Here is a 19,193-nt window from a genome sequence, read left to right on the forward strand (position 1 = left end):
ACCTAACAGCACTCATCAAGACCTACAATCTCTGCCTCTCAATGTGCCTCAGAGATTTAAAGCTTTACAAGGTAGCTACGGATAAACCTTTGGATGTTCTGCACCAGTAGCTTCAAAGCACTTATTTGAAGTTTCCTTTAATTGCCGAGTGTCAGATTTGGAGTGGGAAGATATTTGGTGTATGTCAAAGCAACCAGTGTTTCCATATTTTATTAATTTGCTGTTCTTTTTTTTGCTCTGTTCCTGCTAATTTCGCTCACAGCAGAAAATGCAAAGGGAAAGGCAAACAGCACAGTGAGAGAGAATAATTTTTTGACTTGAAGTAATGTAACAACATTAGTGATGTAGTGAAGGTAGTGTTGGTGTAGTATTGTCGCATATACAGTGCATTCGGAAAGTATTCAGACCCCTTCACTTTTTCCACATTTTGTTATGTTACAGCCTTATTCTAAAATGGATTAAATAAATACAAATCCTTAGCAATCTACATACAATACCCCATAATGATGAAGCGAAAACAGGTTTTTAAAAACAGAAATACCTTATTTACATAAGTATTCAGACCCTTTTCTATGAGACTCAAAATTGAGCGAAGGTGCATCCTGTTTCCATTGATCATCCTTGAGATGTTTCTACAACTTGATTGGAGTCCACCTGTGGTAAATTCAATTGATTGGACATTATTTGAAAAGGCAAACAACTGTCTATATAAGGTCCCACAGTTGACAGTGCATGTCAGAGCAAAAACCAAGCCATGAGGTCGAAGGAATTGTCCGTAGATTTCCGAGACAGGATTGTGTCGAGGCACATATCTGGGGAAGGGTACCAAACATTTCTGCAGCATTGAAGGTCCCCAAGAACACAGTAACCTCCATCATTCTTAAATGGAAGAAGTTTGGAACCACAAAGACTCTTCCTAGAGCTGGCCGCCCAACCAAACTGAGCAATCGGGGGAGAAGGGTCAAGAACCCAATGGTCACTCTGACAGAGCTCTAGAGTTCCTCTGTGGAGATAGGAGAACCTTCCAGAGGTACAACCATCTCTGCAGCACTCCACCAATCAGGCCTTTATGGTAGAGTGACCAGACGGAAGCCACTCCTCAGTAAAAGGCACAACAGCCCACTTTGAGTTTGCCAAAAGGTACCTAAAGACTCTCAGACCATGAGAAACAATATTCTCTGGTCTGATGAATCCAAGATTGAACTCTTTGGCCTGAATGCCAAGCGTCACGTGTGGAGGAAACCTGGCACCATCCCTACGGTGAAGCATGGCAGGGACTGGGAGACTAGTTAGGATCGAGGGGAAGATGAACAGAGCAAAGTACAGAGAGATCATTGATGAAAACCTGCTCCAGAGCGCTCAGGACCTCAGACTGGGGCGAAGGTTCACCTTCCAACAGGATAACGACCCTAAGCACACAGCCAAGACAAAGCAAGAGTGGCTTCGGGGCAAGTCTCTGAATGTCCTTGAGTGGCCCAGCCAGAGCCCGAACTTGAACCCGATCAAACATCTCTGTAGAGACCTGAAAATAGCTGTGCAGCAACGCTCCCCATCCAACCTGACAGAGCTTGAGAGGATCCGCAGAGAAGAATAGGAGAAACTCCCCAAATACAGGTGTGCCAAGCTTGTAGTGTCATACCCAAGAAGACTCGAGGCTGTAATCGCTGCCAAAGGTGCTTCAACAAAGTACTGAGTAAAGGGTCTGAATGCTTATGTAAATGTGATATTTCCAAACAATTCTGAAAACCAGTTTTTGCTTTGTCATTATGGGGTATTGTGTGTAGATTGATGAGGGGAAAAAACAATTTAATCAATTTTAGAATAAGGCTGTAACCTAACAAAATGTGGAAAAGGTCAAGGGGTCTGAATACTTACCGAAGGCACTGTATGTATAAGAATCATCCTAAATGGGTCAAATCAAATCTAATTGTTTTTATCACATGCGCCGAAATACAACTGGTGTAGACGTTTTCAGTGAAATGCTTACGAACCTTTCCCAACGCTGCAGAAAAATGTTTTATAACAAATTAAATAGTAACTAACACAAGAGGAATAAAATATAATAAACAAGAATGGAACTATATACAGGGAGTACCAGTATCAGATCAAAATGCAGAGGTATGAGGTATTTGAAGTAGATATGTACAAGATGGCAGGGTAAAGTTACAAGGCATCCAGATAGATAACAATGAGTAAAATAAAGAACAGAGTGGCAGCAGCAAATGATGAGTGTAAAAGTGTGTGTGTGAGTGAGCGTGTGTGTGTATGTATGTACAGTTGAAGTCGGAAGTTTACATACACTTAGGTTGGAGTCATTAAAAGTCGTTTTTCAACCACTCCACAAATGTATTGTTAACAAACTATAGTTTTGGAAAGTCGGTTAGGACATCTACTTTGTGTATGACACAAGTAGTTTTTCCAACAATTGTTTACAGACAGATTATTTCACTTATAATTCCCTGTATCACAATTCCAGTGGGTCAGAAGTTTACATACACTAAGTTGACTGTGCCTTTAAACAGCTTGGAAAATTCCAGAAAATGATGTCATGGCTTTAGAAGCTTCTGATAGGCTAATTGACATCATTTGAATCAATTGGAGGTGTACCTGTGGATGTATTTCAAGGCCTACCTTCAAACTCAGCGCCTCTTTGCTTGACATCATGGAAAAATCAAAAGCAATCAGCCAAGACCTCAGAAAAAAATGTGTAGACCTCCACAAGTTTGGTTCATCCTTGGGAGCAATTTCCAAACACCTGAAGGTACCACATTCATCTGTAAAAACAGTAGTACGCAAGTATAAACACCATGGGACCACGCAGCCGTTATACCGCTCAGGAAGGAGACGCGTTCTGTCTCCTAGAAATGAACATACTTTGGTGCGAAAAGTGCAAATCAATCCCAGAACAACAGCAAAGGACCTTGTGAAGATGCTGGAGGAAACAGGTACAAATGTATCTATATCCACAGTAAAACAAGTCCTATATCGACATAACCTGAAAGGCCGCTCAGCAAGGAAGAAGCCACTGCTCCAAATCCGCCATAAAAAAGCCAGACGACGGTTTGCAACTGCACATGGGGACAAAGATCGTTCTTTTTGGAGAAATGTCCTCTGGTCTGATGAACCAAAAATAGAACTGTTTGGCCATAATGACCATCGTTATGTTTGGAGGAAAAAGGGGGTTGCTTGCAAGCCGAAGAACACCATCCCAACCGTGAAGCACGGGGGTGGAGCATCATGCTGTGGGGGTGCTTTGCTGCAGGAGGGACTGGTGCACTTCACAAAATAGATGGCATCATAAGGAAGGAAAATTATGTGGATATATTAAACCAACATCTCAAGACATCAGTCAGGAAGTTAAAGCTTAGTCCAAATGGGTCTTCCAAATGGACAATGACCCCAAGCATACTTCTATAGAAAATGTGTGGGCAGAACTGAAAAAGCGTGTGCGAGCAAGGAGGCCTACAAACCTGACTCAGTTACACCACCTCTGTCAGGAGGAATGGGCCAAAATGCACCCAACTTATTGTAGGAAGCTTGTGGAAGGCTACCCAAAACTTTTGACCCCAATTAAACAATTTAAAGGCAATGTTACCAAATACTAATTGAGTGTATGTAAACTTCTGACCCACTGGGAATGTGATGAACGAAATAAAAGCTGAAATAAATAATTATTTCTACTATTATACTGATATTTCACATTCTTAAAATAAAGTGGTGATCCTAACTGACCTAAGACAGGGAATTTGTACTAAAATTAAATGTCAGGAATTGTGAAAAACTGAGTTTAAATGTATTTGGCTAAGGTGTATGTAAACTTCCAACTTCAACTGTATATGTTTTTGTGCTGTGTCGGTATGCGTGTTTGTGTTATGTGTGTGTGTGTGCGTATGTAGTGTATGTGAATATGTGAGGGTTTTGTGTGGGAGTGACAGCGTAGTGTGTGTGCGTGAGTGTGTATACTGTATGGTGTGTATATAAAGTCTACTGAATGTGCGTAGGGTCAGTGCAAGATAGAGTCAGTGCAGATAGTTCGGGTACCATTAATTTACTATTTAGCAGTCTTTTGGCTTGGGTGTACATTTACATTTACAATTACGTCATTTAGCAGACGCTCTTATCCAGAGCGACTTACAAATTGGTGCATTCCCCTTATAGCCAGTGGGATAACCACTTTACAATATGTATATATATATATATATATATATATATATATATATATATATATATATATATATATATTAAAAAAAATTGGGGGGGGGGGGGGGGGTAAGGTGGGGTAGAAGGATTACTTTATTCTATCCCAGGTATTCCTTAAAGAGGTGGGGTTTCAAGTGTCTCCGGAAGGTGGTGAGTGACTCCGCTGTCCTGGCGTCGTGAGGGAGCTTGTTCCACCATTGGGGTGCCAGAGCAGCGAACAGTTTTGACTGGGCTGAGCGGGAACTTTGCTTCCGCAGAGGTAGGGGGGCCAGCAGGCCAGAGGTGGATGAACGCAATGCCCTCGTTTGGGTGTAGGGACTGATCAGAGCCTGAAGGTACGGAGGTGCCGTTCCCCTCACAGCTCCGTAGGCAAGCACCATGGTCTTGTAGAAGCTGTCTCTGAGCATGTTGGTCCGAGAGCCGATGCTCCGGTACCGTACGGTATCAGAGTGATCAGTCTATGGCTTTGGTGACTGGAGTCTTTGGCAATTTTTCGGGCCTTCCTCTGACACCGCCTGATATAGAGGTCCTGGATGGCAGGTAGCTCGGCCCCAGTGATGTACTTGGCTGTCCGCACCACCCTCTGTAGCGCTTTGGGGTCAAGGGCGGTGCGATTGCCATACCAAGTGGTGATGCAGCCAGACAATATACTCTCAATGGTGCAGCTGTATAAAAAAAAAATTTAAGGGCCCATGCAAAATCTTTTCAGCCTCCTGAGAGGCGCTGTCGTGCCTTCTTCACGACTGTGCGGGTGTGTTTGGACCATGTTAAGTCCTTAGTGATGTGGACGCCAAGGAACTTGAAGCTCTCGACCCGCTCCACAACAGCCCAGTCGATGTTGTGGATGGGACCGGGCTCTCCCCTCTTTCTCCTAGTCCACGATCAGCTCCTTGGTCTTATTGGCATTGAGGGAGAGGTTGTTGTCCTGGCACCACACTGATAAGCCTCTGACCTCCTCCCTTTAGGCTGACTCACCGCCGTCGGTGATCAGGCCTACCACCGTTGTGTCATCAACAAACTTGATGATGGTGTTGGAGTCGTGCACGGCCACGCAGTCATGGGTGAACAGGGAGTACAGGAGGGGCTAAGCACACACCCCTGAGGGGGCCCCGTGTTGAGAGTCAGCATGGCGGAGGTGTTGTTGCCTACCCTTACCACCTGGGGCCGACCCGTCAGGAAGTCCAGGACCAGTTGCAGAGGGAGGAGTTCAGTCCAAGGGTCCTTAACTTGGTGATGAGCTTGGAGGGGACTATAGTGATGAACGTTCAGCTGTAGTCTACAACATTTTCACATAGTTATTTCCCCTCTTGTCCAGGTGGGAGAAGGCAGTGTGAAGTGCAATTGAGATTGCAGATGTCATGGCAGATGTCAAGTGCAGACAAGTACTTGAGCACACATGTAGTCACAGAAACCATTAACACCCACCCTGACCTCACCCTCGTCTGAATAAAACCAGTTTTATTTTAGTAAAAAACTGACAGGAGTCAACTTGTGGTCTCAAGTAATTATACTGAATGATAATCACACTCATAAATCTTACATTACAGTCGGCAATATCATATTAATAAATGCTACTGAAAAAAGGCTACTGTCGCTCAAGCTCATGGAGAAGTTATTACTAGTGGTGTAGTGGTGCTTGGAGAAGTGGGTATACTCTAATTTTGCCAAAAATGTCACTGAGGGGCCGCCAGGAGTAGGAAAGGCGCCCTGTGTGAAAGATTCTATAAGAAACAGTGACATACACCCTGAATGACCTAAAACGTTAAATCCAATATTGGTATTTTACAGTCAGGCCAACCCAAGCTGTACTGTGCAAGTAGGCTAATAGTAAGCCTACTATTTAAATCAAGAAATGAGGCTGTCAACTGAATCAGAAATTCACAGGTTTCAGGTTTTGGCTCTCAAAGTAAAAAATCAATAAATAAAACATTAATTCATTGGAAGTCTATAACAATGCTTAAACCACATCAGGAGACCACTTTTGAGGTCTGTAAAAAAAATTGATTTTTGAGTGTAGTAACCCTTTAATTAAAGTGTGCAGGCATCTAGCACTGTTGTTTGGTTAGCTGTTTCTGTAGCACATGAGATGGAGTTTGCAAATCAAATGGCCACTAAATGTATGTAAATAATCATGATATCATTCTGCCAGGTAGGCATAGGCTACTTTGTAGCTAGTTAACATTTAATTGAGAAGGTTTTTGGGAGAGCCTTTCCATCTACCAGAAGACAGTTAGGCCTATCATTAGCATCACTATATTATTCCTGTTCCTTAATTGTTTGAAACCTGGACGTTTGACCTCATATTATGAGGCATGTCATACCTTGCTTCAAAGAAACCTATAGCCAAAATCCCACCAAAATCCCACCATAGAAACGTGGAGGCAATACTTTGATAAAGACTTCCTCATATGTGTTCTCCTGTTCTATTGGTTTTATTTCTTTGTCTAGCAGCCAAAGGCATCATCCTAGTCATATTATCGACCCATGGTAGTTGTTGCATTTCCCTTCTTTCAACATTTCTAACGGATATTTCCATCTCTGTCCATGAAACCGCTTGCATGTGCAGTGTTTTCCCGCAAATTGCATTTTGGAACATTCGCTCGTAGCCTTACCGCCGTGTGCACATTGCTGCACCTAAAAAGCTAAACATTCTGATCTGTTCCATCAGCCTTACTAATTGATAAGGCATACACCTCCACTACACTACTTTTATATGCATTGTGGGGATTAAGAAGTGAGTATACGCAATGCCAACTGAAAGATAAGTGGGTATATGGTGTATACCTGCGTATACCCTCCACTACACCACTTGTTATGACGTCCGGGTGATACCCATCACACTAAGTATCATCCTATGGAACTCTACATACTGTTCACACGGGATGATCTTGTGTTAGTCTGGTGTTCCAGTCCCAAACAACATGACTAAATCAAATAAAATCAAATAACAATGTATTGGTAGCGTACACATATTTTGCAGATGTTATCGCAGTGTAGCGAAATGATAATGTTCCTAGCTGCAAGAGTGCAGAAATACCTAACAATACAACATAATACACACAAATACAAAAAATAAAACAAATCTAGAAATATTAGAACGAGCAATGTCAGAGTCCGGAATATAAATACATACAGTGCATTCGGAAAGTATTCAGACCCCTTGACTTTTTTCCACATTTTGATATGTTACAGCCTTATTCTAAAATGTATTAAATCGTTTTTTTCCCTCATGAATCTACACACAATACCTCATAATAACAAAGCAAAAACAGTGTAATTTTTTGGGCGCAAATGTATAAACAATAAAAAAACAGAGGCCTCCCGAGTGGCGCAGAGGTCTAAGGCACTGCATTTCAGTGTTGAGACATCACTATAGCCTGGGGTTCGATCCCACAATTGTCCCAGCATCGTCCGGGATGGGGGGGGCTTTACTTGACTCAACGCGATCTAGCGACTCCTTGTGGCGGGCCGGGTGCCTGCAGGCTGACTTCGGTCATCAGTTGAACGGTGTTTCCTCTGACACATTGGTGTAGCTGGCTTCCGGGTTAAGCGAGTGGGTGTTAAGAAGCGAGGTTTGGCGTGTCATGTTTCGGAGGACGCATGACTCGACCTTCACCTCTCCCGAGCCCATTGGGGAGTTTCAGCGATGAGACAAGTTCGTAATCACTAAATTGGGGAGAAAAAGGGGGTAAAAATTACATGAAAAAATTATAATAATTTTTAAAAAATATTCAGACCCTTTACTCAGTACAGTAGCGATTACAGCATTGAGTCTTCTTGGGTGTGACGCTACAAGCTTGTCACACCTGTATTTGGTCCTCTCAAGCTCTGTCAGGTTGGATGTGGAGCGTCGCTGCACAGCAATTTTCAGGTCTCTCCAGAGATGTTCGATCGGGTTCAAGTTCGGGCTGGGCCACTCAAGGACATTCAGAGACTTGTCCAGAAGCCACTCCTGCATTGTCGTGTGCTTAGGGTCATTATCCTGTTGGAAGGTGAACCTTCGCCCCCAGTCTGAGATCCTGAGCTCTCTGGAGCAGGTTTTCATTAAGGATCTCTCTGTACTTTGCTCCGTTCATCTTCTTTCAACTAGTCTCCCAGTCCCTGCCGCTGAAAAACATCCCCACAGCATGATGCTGCCACCACCATGCTCCACCGTAGGGATGGTGCCAGGTTTCCTCCAGACTTGATGCTTGCCATTCAGGCCAAAGAGTTCAATCTTGGTTTCATCAGACCAGAGAATATTTTTTCTCATGGTCTGAGTCCTTTGGGTGCCTTTTGCCAAACTCCAAGCTGGCTGTCATGTGTCTTTTACTGAGGAGTGGCTTCCGTCTGGTCACTCTACCATAAAGGCCTGATTGGTGTAGTGCTGCAGAGAAAGGTTGTCCTTCTGGAAGGTTCTCCCATCTCCAGAGGTACTCTGGAGCTCTGTCAGAGTGACCATCGGATTCTTGGTCACCTCCCGGACCAAGGCCCTTCTCCCCCGATTGTTCCGTTTGGCTGGACGGCCAGCTCTAGGAAGAGTCTTGGTGGTTTCAAACTTCTTCCATTTAAAAATGATGGAGGCCACTGTCTTCTTGGGGATCTTCAATGTTGCAGACATTTTTGGTACCCTTCCCCAGATCTGTGACTCGACACAATCCTGTCTCGGAGCTCTACGGACAATTCCTTCGACCTCATGTCTTGGTTTTTCTCTGACATACACTGTCAACTGTGGGACCTTATATAGACAGGTATGTGCCTTTCCAAATCATGTCCAATCAATTGAATTTACCACAGTTGGACTCCAATCAAGTTGTAGAAACATCTCAAGGATGATCAATGGAAACAAGATGCACCTGAGCTCAATTTCAAGTCTCATAGCAAAGGGTCTGAAAACTTATGTGAATAAGGTTATATCTATTTTTTATTTTTTATTTTTTAGCAAACATTTCTAAAAAGCTGTTTTCGCTTTGTCATTATGGGGGTATTGATTTATGAGGAATTTGTTTTATTTCATCCATTTTAGAATAAGGCTGTAACGTAACAAAAAGTGAAAAAGGGGTCTGAATACTTTACATTTACATTTTACATTTTAGTCATTTAGCAGATATTGACTAGAATACAATATATACATATGAAGCAGGTTAAACATTATTTAAACGTTATTAAAGTGACCAGTGTTCATTGACTATGTTCATAGGGCAGCAGTCTGGTGCAGGGTTGAGTACCGGGTGGTAGCTGGCTAGTAAAAGTGACTAAAGTTCAGGGCAGGGTACTGGGCGGGGGCTGGCTAGTGGTGACTATTTAACAGTATTATGGCCTGGAGAAAAAGTTGTTTTTTAGTCTCTCTGTCCCAGCTTTGATGCACCTGTACTGTCTCTACACCTTCTAGATGGTAGCGGGGTGAACAGGCCGTGACTTGGGTGGCTGAGGTCCTTGATGATCTTCTTGGCCTTCCTGTGACACCAGGTGCTGTAGATGTCCTGGAGGGCAGTGTGCCCCAGGTGATGAGTAGGGCAGACCGCACCAACCTCTGGAGAGCCCTGCGGTTGCGGGCGGTGCAGTTGCCGTACCAGGCGGTGATACAGCCCAACAGGATGCTCTCAATAGTGCATCTGTAAAGGTTTTAGAGGGTCTTAGGGGCCAAGCCAAATTTCTTCAGCCTCCTGAGGTTGAAGAGGCGCTGTTGCGCCTTCTTCACCACACTGTCTGTGTGGGTGGACCATTTGTCAGTGATGTGTACGCCGACAAACTTGAAGCTTTTCACCCTCTTCACTGCGGCACCGTCGATGTGGATGGGGGGCGTGCTCCCTCTGCTGTCTCCTGAAGTCCACGATCAGCTTCTTCGTTTTGTTGACGTTGAGGGAGAGGTTATTTTCCTGGCACAACTCTGCCATGGCCCTCACCTCCTCCCTGTAGGATGTCTCGTCGTTGTTGGTAACCAGGCCTACCACTGTTGTGTCGTCTGCAAACTTGATGATTGAGTTGGTGACGTGTGTGGCCACGCAGTCAAGGGTAAACAGGGAGTACAGGAAGGGGCTGAGCACACACCCTTGTTGCAGAGGGCAGGGTTCTAAGGTAGTGTTAGTCTAGTGTTCAATTCCCAGACAACATGACTACTAAGGTAGTGTTAGTCTGGTGTTCCAGTCCTATCAACATGACTACTAAGGTAGTGTTAGTCTGGTGTTCCAGTCCTATCAACATGACTACTAAGGTAGTGTTAGTCTGGTGTTTCAGACAACATGACTACTAAGGTAGTGTTAGTCTGGTGTTTCAGACAACATGACTTCTAAGGTAGTGTTAGTCTGATGTTCCAGTCCCAGACAACATGACTACTCTCTCGAGTGGCGCAGTGGTCTAAGGCACTGCATCGCAGTGCTAGCTGTGCCACTAGAGATCCAGGCTCTGTCGTGGCCGGCCGCGACCGGGAGACCCATGGGGCGACGCGCAATTGGCCCAGCGTCGTCCAGGGTAGGGTAGGGAATGGCTGGCAGGGATGTAGCTCAGTTGATAGAGCATGACGTTTGCAACGCCAGGGTTGTGGGTTCGATTCCCACAGGGGGTATGGAAGAAAAAAAAAATATGCACTAACTGTAAGTCGCTCTGGATAAGAGCGTCTGCTAAATGATTAAAATGTTTTTTTTTTAATGTACTAAGGTAGTGTTAGTCTGGTGTTTCAGACAACATGACTACTAAGGTAGTGTTAGTCTGGTGTTTCAGACAACATGACTACTAAGGTAGTGTTAGTCTGATGTTTCAGACAACATGACTTCTAAGGTAGTGTTACTCTGGTGTTCCAGTCCCAGACAACATGACTACTAAGGTAGTGGTTGAGAGGCAGTGCTCAGCCAGTCAGGCAGCAGCAGGCTCTACATCAGTCGGCTCACTGACCTTGGACTGATTGGCCTTTTATTCCCTCCCTAAGAGAGTTAGGAGCAGAATGTCCTCTCCATTTGCCCTTAGAGAAATGTACAAGCATTCCAACAGCCGTGAAGGGTTCTTGACAGTGCTTTCATGGCTTTTTCCCTTTGATTGGAAATCCACTTTGGGCTGAGTGTCCTGCCTCTGAGTGTCCTGCCTGGTAGAACTGCCTGGCGGAACTTTAAGGGCACTTTTTAGTGGGATACGGACTTTAGTGGGAAAACAGCCATTCTCCGACCTTGGACTCACTTGTGGCTGTGGGAAAATATTTTCCAAGTTAGCCCTGTGGACTGAGGTAAAAGCAGGAAGGCAGTTCTGGTGTTGCCTAAAAACAAGCTCACTCACGCTGGGCAAACATTTTGAAGCCTTGGGAGCGTGACTTTGATCGCTGCCTTCACTGTGTATTAGGTTGGAGCTGAGTTTAACAAATCAACCCATGTGTTTTTGTTATTCCTAGATGGACCTGCAGCAGTCTCTCTTTCTCACTCTTTCTCTCTCTCACCCCATCCTCCCTCTTTATCTCTTTTCTTATCTTCCACACACTTTTTTCCCCACACTCTCCTTGTCTAAATGCATTTGTGGGTTAGAAATGTGGTGCTGCTTACAAAATTAATTGTGTGAATGTATGTGCATGTATATGTACGTTTGCAAACGAATGAAACGAAGGAGGGTGAAAGGGAGAGAGAGAGAAAGAGTGAGCTGGGTGGAGTAGCAGTGAGGAGTACTTTGCCCCTAGCCTGGCTGGAAATCAAAGGCAGGCGAGGAGAACCTGGTGAAAATGGAGCAGCTGATTTGATGTGCATAGCAGGGGGTCGCAGGACTCCCTGATAAAAGTTGCATTACACTCTGGCTCATTTTGTAAAGATCAACATCCTACAGCCGAGAAAATTGGATGCAATCAGCTTCAACTACATCCTGCCGTAGCAATCTCTTTCTCCCTGGCAGGCCTTAACTTCAGGGGAGAGCTATCTCTTTTCTCACTCACGCTGAGATTCCACCAAATAGTCTCCCTCTCTCTTGTGCTGTCCGTCTATGAATCGTCTGGGTGTTATTCAAACTAATGTAATAGACAAGCATCTGCACTCATTGGCCATGTGAACATAAAGGGCTTTCACGTGAGACCGTTATGATCAGGATGGATTACATTCACATGAATTCTCGACGTGGAACACTGTCCTTTCTGCTGTCACATTTTGACCCAACAGTCCAGCTAGGTCAACTGTACAGCAACATGCACTTTGTTTACAAATCGCTCAACTCAACATGGCAATCAATGTGTTAGTGGACATTTTATTTTGGACAATATTACATCCATCACACATTGTTATGCATAAATTTGAGCAGCATAAGTCTATGAAGAAACCACCTATTCGGAAGGTCTGTCGGATTACGTCCCAGGTCAGGACCACGCACAATACTTTCACACTCTAAATAGCGGTCTGGAGCAGATCGATTGGCATCCCTTTTTCCTAATGTGACAGCCCCTGCCGGATGTCTTAATACTATATGTTACTGTCTAGATATGGTTCACGATTCCTTTATTTTATGTCAGAAATGATGGACGGTGTCCATAAAGTGTATAATGTTGTGTCCCTCCAAAATGGAAACAGGTTCTAGTTTTTACTGATATCCACATGGCAGTCAATGAAACTGAAATACATGGATATAAAAAAATGTTTTAAAACCTTTTTAGTCATTTAGCAGACGCTCTTATCCAGAGCGACTTACAGGAGCAATTAGGGTTAAGTGTCTGCACAGAAGAATATTCAAACTACTCTACAATAGCAACAACATTTGAACAGAACACACATAGCATTCAGGCCATGTGAGCTCATGTCAACTGGAAATTGAATTCATAAGACAGATAAACCCAGAGGACGGCACTGGATAGAGTGGGTGTCTTTGCTGAAGGGATTGAAATGCCTGGCACTTATTCCACATGCGAGCACAATGATCTGCGAGCTACAAGGATAAATTAGGCACATTTTTAACAGGCTTCAATAAAGGTGAGGCTGAAGCTCTACAGATCCATCATGGAGCTGGGGCTGTCTTTCCCAGGAAGAGGCTCCCCTCTCCCTCCTCACTCCAGTGCAAAGTAAAGGTTTTGCATTAATACAGAGAACAAACAGATGTGCCTTAGTCCTGACTGGGCTGCCTGCCTGGCTGGAGGAATACACACTCTACATACAGCATACATTTGTCTCTTTATGAAAGTGCGAAAATGGAAGAAAACAGAGTAGAACACAATATTATATTGTCTAGTTGCACTGGAAAGTCTGCCTTTGTGGGTCGTAATATGTTGTCATGTGTGGAAAAAGTAACATTTTGTATGCCTGACATCACAAATTAAGTTCCCTTGGAGAAATGTAATTATTGTATTTTCTCATGCACAACCATACCTGCCATTTGGCTGACATTTGTATTTTTTCTCTCGTCTTGGTCTTGTTATCAGGTGGTGAGGTTCCTTATACCACCCTGGCCACGAGGATGATGATGGGAGTATGGTGGCTCTTTGCTCTGATCGTTATCTCCTCCTACACGGCCAACCTGGCTGCCTTCCTCACCATCAGCCGCATCGAGAACTCCATCCAGTAAGTACCTGACACACCACCGCTCCAGGGTGAAATTTCCCCTAGGTACAAATCTAGGATGAACTTCCCCTCTCCCAATCCTAACCTTAACCATTAGTGGGGACAAGCTGACCCAAGATCAGCTTCTAGGGGCAACTTCATCCTACACCCACGAAACCTCTGTCTTCATGATTGAGTGAAACCTGTCGCACTATTCCAGAAACACTTTACAGAAAATTAAGGGGGGGGAAATACTTGACATTTTAATTGGGATTAGACTATTGGTTCCAAATTAGTGTGGTTTATTCAATCCAAATGCTAGAAAGACGTTGTGTTATGAATTTGTGGTACAGTACATTCGTACACGTTTGTGGAATTGACATTCAACTCAGCACCTTATGTCAAGGCTTTCAGAGAGTAAGTGTGTGCATTGTGTCTTCTGGCTGATCAATCTGTCGGACCTGGGCTGGTCTCCAGGGCACAGACGCACACTGTGATGCTGGTGGAGTTCTCATTGTAGCAATTATTATGGAAGCACATACTGATGCACAAGACAGACACACATACAGTAGGTTTACCTGTACCCAGACACATACATTTCAGATTAGGGAGGATGATAATGTTTTTATGAGCATGGCCTTATTTCTATGACAGCATATTGGATGACTGTCATTCATATTCCATTCACCCAGCTAGCTAAATGTAACATCAATAGGTTTAGGCTACTACATGATACTCTAATTGTCCCTATACCCATCATGAGGTTGCTACAACCTAGCCTACGAATGAAAGTTTACAAGGTAGGTGCACAGGTTGAGAGAAAAATGTGAGTAATCAAGGTGACAGACAGTGACACATTCAATACCGCCTTGCACACTCTTGCCTGCATCTACTGTAGCTGATCTAGGATGTAATCATTAGTCCAAACAGTTGCAAACGAGAGTTTCTATTGGACAAATTCAGGTATGTTTATCCCCGTTTTGTTCCGTTTGATCCGTTTAAGAAAAGTTTTTTAACAGAATCGGCAGAATGAATACACCCCTGATCACCCGCAAACAGAGTTCACTTTCATAGCAGCCACATGCAAACAGCATGATCACTTTGCTTGTTGTATAATTCCTTCTCGCATCTACGCGCTCTCCCCGTTTCACCTTTTCCCTTCGCTTGTAGACTTCAGTGCACCTTTCCAAGTCAAACCTTCATACCATAACTGCTAACCGCTACACATAGCCTACATCAGTGTCACCATATTAGCTAACGACATAGTAAACATTGTTACTAGAACTAACGTGTTATTAAACCCGCTACAATCATGCAGTACAATGTACAGCAAGCAGTTTATCAGTTACACCGGCAGTTACATTTATAAAACCAAAAGCTTACCTTGACTTGGAAGAGTTCCCGTGTTGGATAGCCATAGCCATCTAGCTAACATAGCATCCCTCTCTGTTTGAGCCGGTTGTTTGAGTAGGCTAAACTAGCTAGCTGCATTCGCTAGCTAAGTAAGTGAAAGTGAAAAAATAATACTACTAAATATAGCTAGCTCTCTCACTCTCTCTTGCTTCTCCTTCATTTTTGAAGAAATTAATTTGTTCAAAACTGTTAAACTATTGTCTTTCTCTCTCTTTGAGTCAACAACTCACCACATTTGATGCACTGCAGTGCTAGCTAGCTGTAGCTTATGCTTTCAGTACTAGATTCATTATTTGATACTTTGATTGGGTGGACAACATGTTAGTTCATGCTGCAAGAGCTCTAATAGGTTGGAGGACATCCTCTGAGGACATCCTTACTGTGTAAGTCTATGGAAGGGGATGAGAACCATGAGCCTCCTAGGTTTTGTATTGAAGTCAGATGTTTTCCAGCTTTTCGTCCTCCGGCTACACCATGGTGCTACCCCAGAGAGTGCTGTTGAGGCTACTGTAGACCTTCATTGCAAAACAGTGTGTTTTAATCAATGATTTGGTGACGTGAATATATTTAGTATAGTTTTATCTAAAACGGATAACTTTTTTAATGTTTCACTATTTAAAAAAAAATGAAATTCACTGAGGAAGATGGTCCCCCCCTTCCTCCTCTGAGGAGCCTCCATTGCCTCACACTGCAGTTGACAGAGTGTGTATAAATGAATCCACGTGGGAATATGCATCCGTAGTACTGCTCTCTCTGTAGCACTCTCTGTATCAAATCAGGCAGCCTGCTGTTTCTGGAGAGATGGTGTCTGTCTAGGAAGACACCGCATGGGCACGTCTCCTCTCCAGGGGCCAGTGAGGGCCCTCGGTTTTTAATTTCCTGTGTGGCACAAATCAGATCTATCATCCTGCGGGTGACGTCACTCTCCCGGGCGCAACAGGTAACTGGTTTACGAGGACTCCACGGTGGACTCTACGGTGGTTTAGGAGGACGAAACTCTGTGCACTGTGCCCACGCTAAAGGAAGACTAGAGTAGACCTGGGGGAGTGTGTGTGAGGTGTGGCAGGTAGAGGGGCCCAGAGTCAACAGTTAGGAACCTTCTTCAACATCCCACACTGCGTCGATTGAAATTGCATGTCTTTACTAAGCCTGGTCTATGTTTGCAGTCTCGTCGTCATCATTTGTTTGCACCTCTCACGGTGCCACGCCTAAATCCCCACCGCTCATTGGGCAAATCAGATTCTGGAATGCATAGCAGTAATATAGATTTAGAGTTAGATAAAGTAGGATTTTTTGGCAGGGACATATACAGGATGCCACCCTCCACAACATAACCTTCATTCCAAACCAAAACTCCAAACCTGCAACCTGATTTTGGACGGAATTACCTGGAAAGCTTTCTACTACCAAGGATTACTATTCTCAAACCATACAGCAAATGCTCTGGCAAACAAACAGAAACCTGAAAACACCATCCAACCTGGAACTGAGTGAGTAATGTTTAGTATGAAGCTATTTTTCACTTTCAAAAACCAAGAAGAAAAATTCATTACAATGATATATTTTATATTATAAGGACTGAATTCTAAGGCTACCAAGCTTAAGCTTGCTACAAAGAGATACAATTTCAATTAGCACTGACGTGTGAAGTGAGAGGTGTCAAAGCCCTTGAGCCCAACAATGGCAGGAGAGTCGTACAGTCTACCCCAACTAAATGGAGAGGCCTTAGAAGCACCCCCCCACTGTTCCGAGGTCATTAAAATACAGTACCCTCTGAATGTAAAAAACGACAAGACACGAAAAGAGCACAAATTGAAACTTCTTTGGGGGAAGCACGAGACACTTTTTGCTGATTTGTATAAAAATGGGAACATAAGCAACCTTATCTTCCACACAGACCATCCCCTGGCATGGCACAGTGCTATACTAGCACACTACCCCTCTGTTAAGAGGGGGGGTGTTAGCGACGGGTGGAAACTCAGGATACTGGACAACGAGGACTCTGAGTCGTCTAATATTAATCTCTATAAATCTGGAACCGTTTTGGTTCAAGGCAACACCAAACAGTTCCAGCTGGACTTTCACCTAATCAAAGAAATAGCTCAGCAGGAGAAGCTCTCCCTTGAGAAAGATACCCCTACCCCGAGCGGGTCAGACCAGACCTCTTCATTAAATAACCCCACAGAGCAACCCCAAGCAGAAAGTCAACTTCCCAGCACAGAGTACTACTCCCTCATTGAAATGAAGGATAAATTCACCCAGCTGGAGGTAAGGCAGGTGGAGCTGGAACAGCAGGTAAACACAGTCCAGTCAGCACAGACCCAGACAACAGTCCAGCACAACAACACCCCCTTAACTAGACCTGGAGAGCTGCAGGTAGAGAGAGACATGTCTGCACTCTGGACTGTGGTGAGACAACATCAACAGGAGAAAGAGCAGGAGCAGGAGAAGAACAGAGCACTAGAGGAGAGGATCAGAGTGCTGGAGGAGAAGGTGAGAACGATGACGGGTGACATTGAACAACCCATTAGAGAACAGCCCACCTCAGATCCTGGCCAAAGTCTCGACACCGCAGCAGAACAGTACACCATAGACCCTGACCATAGCCTCGACATCACACCCAGACAAACAAATGAAGAACCCCAAGCCCTGGGGACCCCAACCCCTCTGAGCAACCCCCAAGTCAGACACCCTGATAGCCCTCATGACGACCCCCCCCCCCCCCCCCCCCCACACCCACTGAGGACATACACAAGCCACAGATTGTACTCCTTATGGACTCAAACGGGAAATACATACAAGAAAATAAACTTTTTCCAAAACACACAGTGTCTAAACTCTGGTGTCCAAACACCCAGCGCGCCCTAGACCTTCTGTCTGAGGACCGACTAGGATCACCCAGCCACATAATAATACACACAGGCACAAACGACCTGAGAACACAGCAGGAAAGGGTGGCCACATCACTCAAGGGAGTGATAGAAAAAGCTTCTTCTACTTTCCCCAACGCACAAGTGGTTATCTCAACTCTGTTACCACGAAAAGACTTCCACCCTGCTACCATACAGCGGGTAAACGCAAGTATTTCCCGTGACTGTGCATCAAAACCAAATGTCTTCCTGGCCCACCACTCCACCCTGGACGTGAACAGCCTTTATGACCAGGTCCACCTATACAAGGCAGCAGTGCCCACCTTCGCCCGGACCCTAAAGGATATCGCCCTCAACCGCAGACCCAACACCTCACACAGAAGCAACAGATCAACAGACACCCCGCCCAGACCAGCGAGACACTCTCCCAGACCTGCGGGACCCCCACCAGGACCTACACATAGAGGACCCCCGCAGAGAGGACCTACATCCAGACCACAGCATCATCAACCACATCTACACCCCCACCCCCACCAATTAACTCCCCCCCAAGTCAACCATGCCCACACCCCATTTAGGCCCCCTCAGATCAGACCTATGCCCCTCCTACCCACCCCAAGCCCCCCACTCCCACAAAGAGGGCCTCAACATGAAAGTCACACATACGCCCAGGCCGTGAGCAGGCAAACAGGCCCAACACCCACTCTTACACTAGCCCAAGCCAATGGCATGTACCAGATGCTCAGCAGGCTCTGCTCACAATTACTGGCCTGAGGCCAAACCACACAACCAACAACATTAGACACTTTATGGAACACAAAGCCTTCACTATTTCATCCTGGAATATCCAAGGCCTGAGGTCATCTGCCTTTGGCCTAAAGAGCAGGAATCTGGACTTCACCAAAGAAATCGGAAATACAGACATTGTCATCCTACAAGAAACATGGTATAGAGGAGACAGACCCACTGGTTGCCCTCTAGGTTACAGAGAGCTGGTAGTCCCATCCATCAAACTACCAGGTGTGAAACAGGGAAGGGACTCAGGGGGTATGCTAATTTGGTATAGAGCAGACCTAACTCACTCTATTAAATTAATCAAAACAGGAACATTTTACATTTGGTTAGAAATTCAAAAGGAAATTATCTCAACTGAGAAAAATTTCCTCCTGTGTGCTACCTATATCCCCCCACTAGAATCCCCATACTTTAATGAAGACAGTTTCTCCTTCCTGGAGGGGGA

At 44.7% G+C, this 19,193-nt stretch overlaps 1 protein-coding gene across 1 annotated transcript in view; it reads left to right on the plus strand.

The window, feature by feature from the left end:
• Positions 1-19,193, plus strand: part of LOC311144768 (glutamate receptor ionotropic, delta-2-like) — a gene marked incomplete at both ends in the record, with an annotated part of 582,161 nt that overhangs the window by 474,134 nt on the left and 88,834 nt on the right. The window contains one exon of the mRNA XM_084180872.1: positions 13,553-13,691. Coding sequence (XP_084036998.1) covers positions 13,553-13,691 — 139 coding nt within the window. The remainder of the gene's footprint in view (positions 1-13,552; positions 13,692-19,193) is intronic.

This window comes from Coregonus lavaretus (genome assembly GCF_964263955.1).
Source record: "Coregonus lavaretus genome assembly, chromosome: 17".
NCBI classification, from domain to species: domain Eukaryota; kingdom Metazoa; phylum Chordata; class Actinopteri; order Salmoniformes; family Salmonidae; genus Coregonus; species Coregonus lavaretus.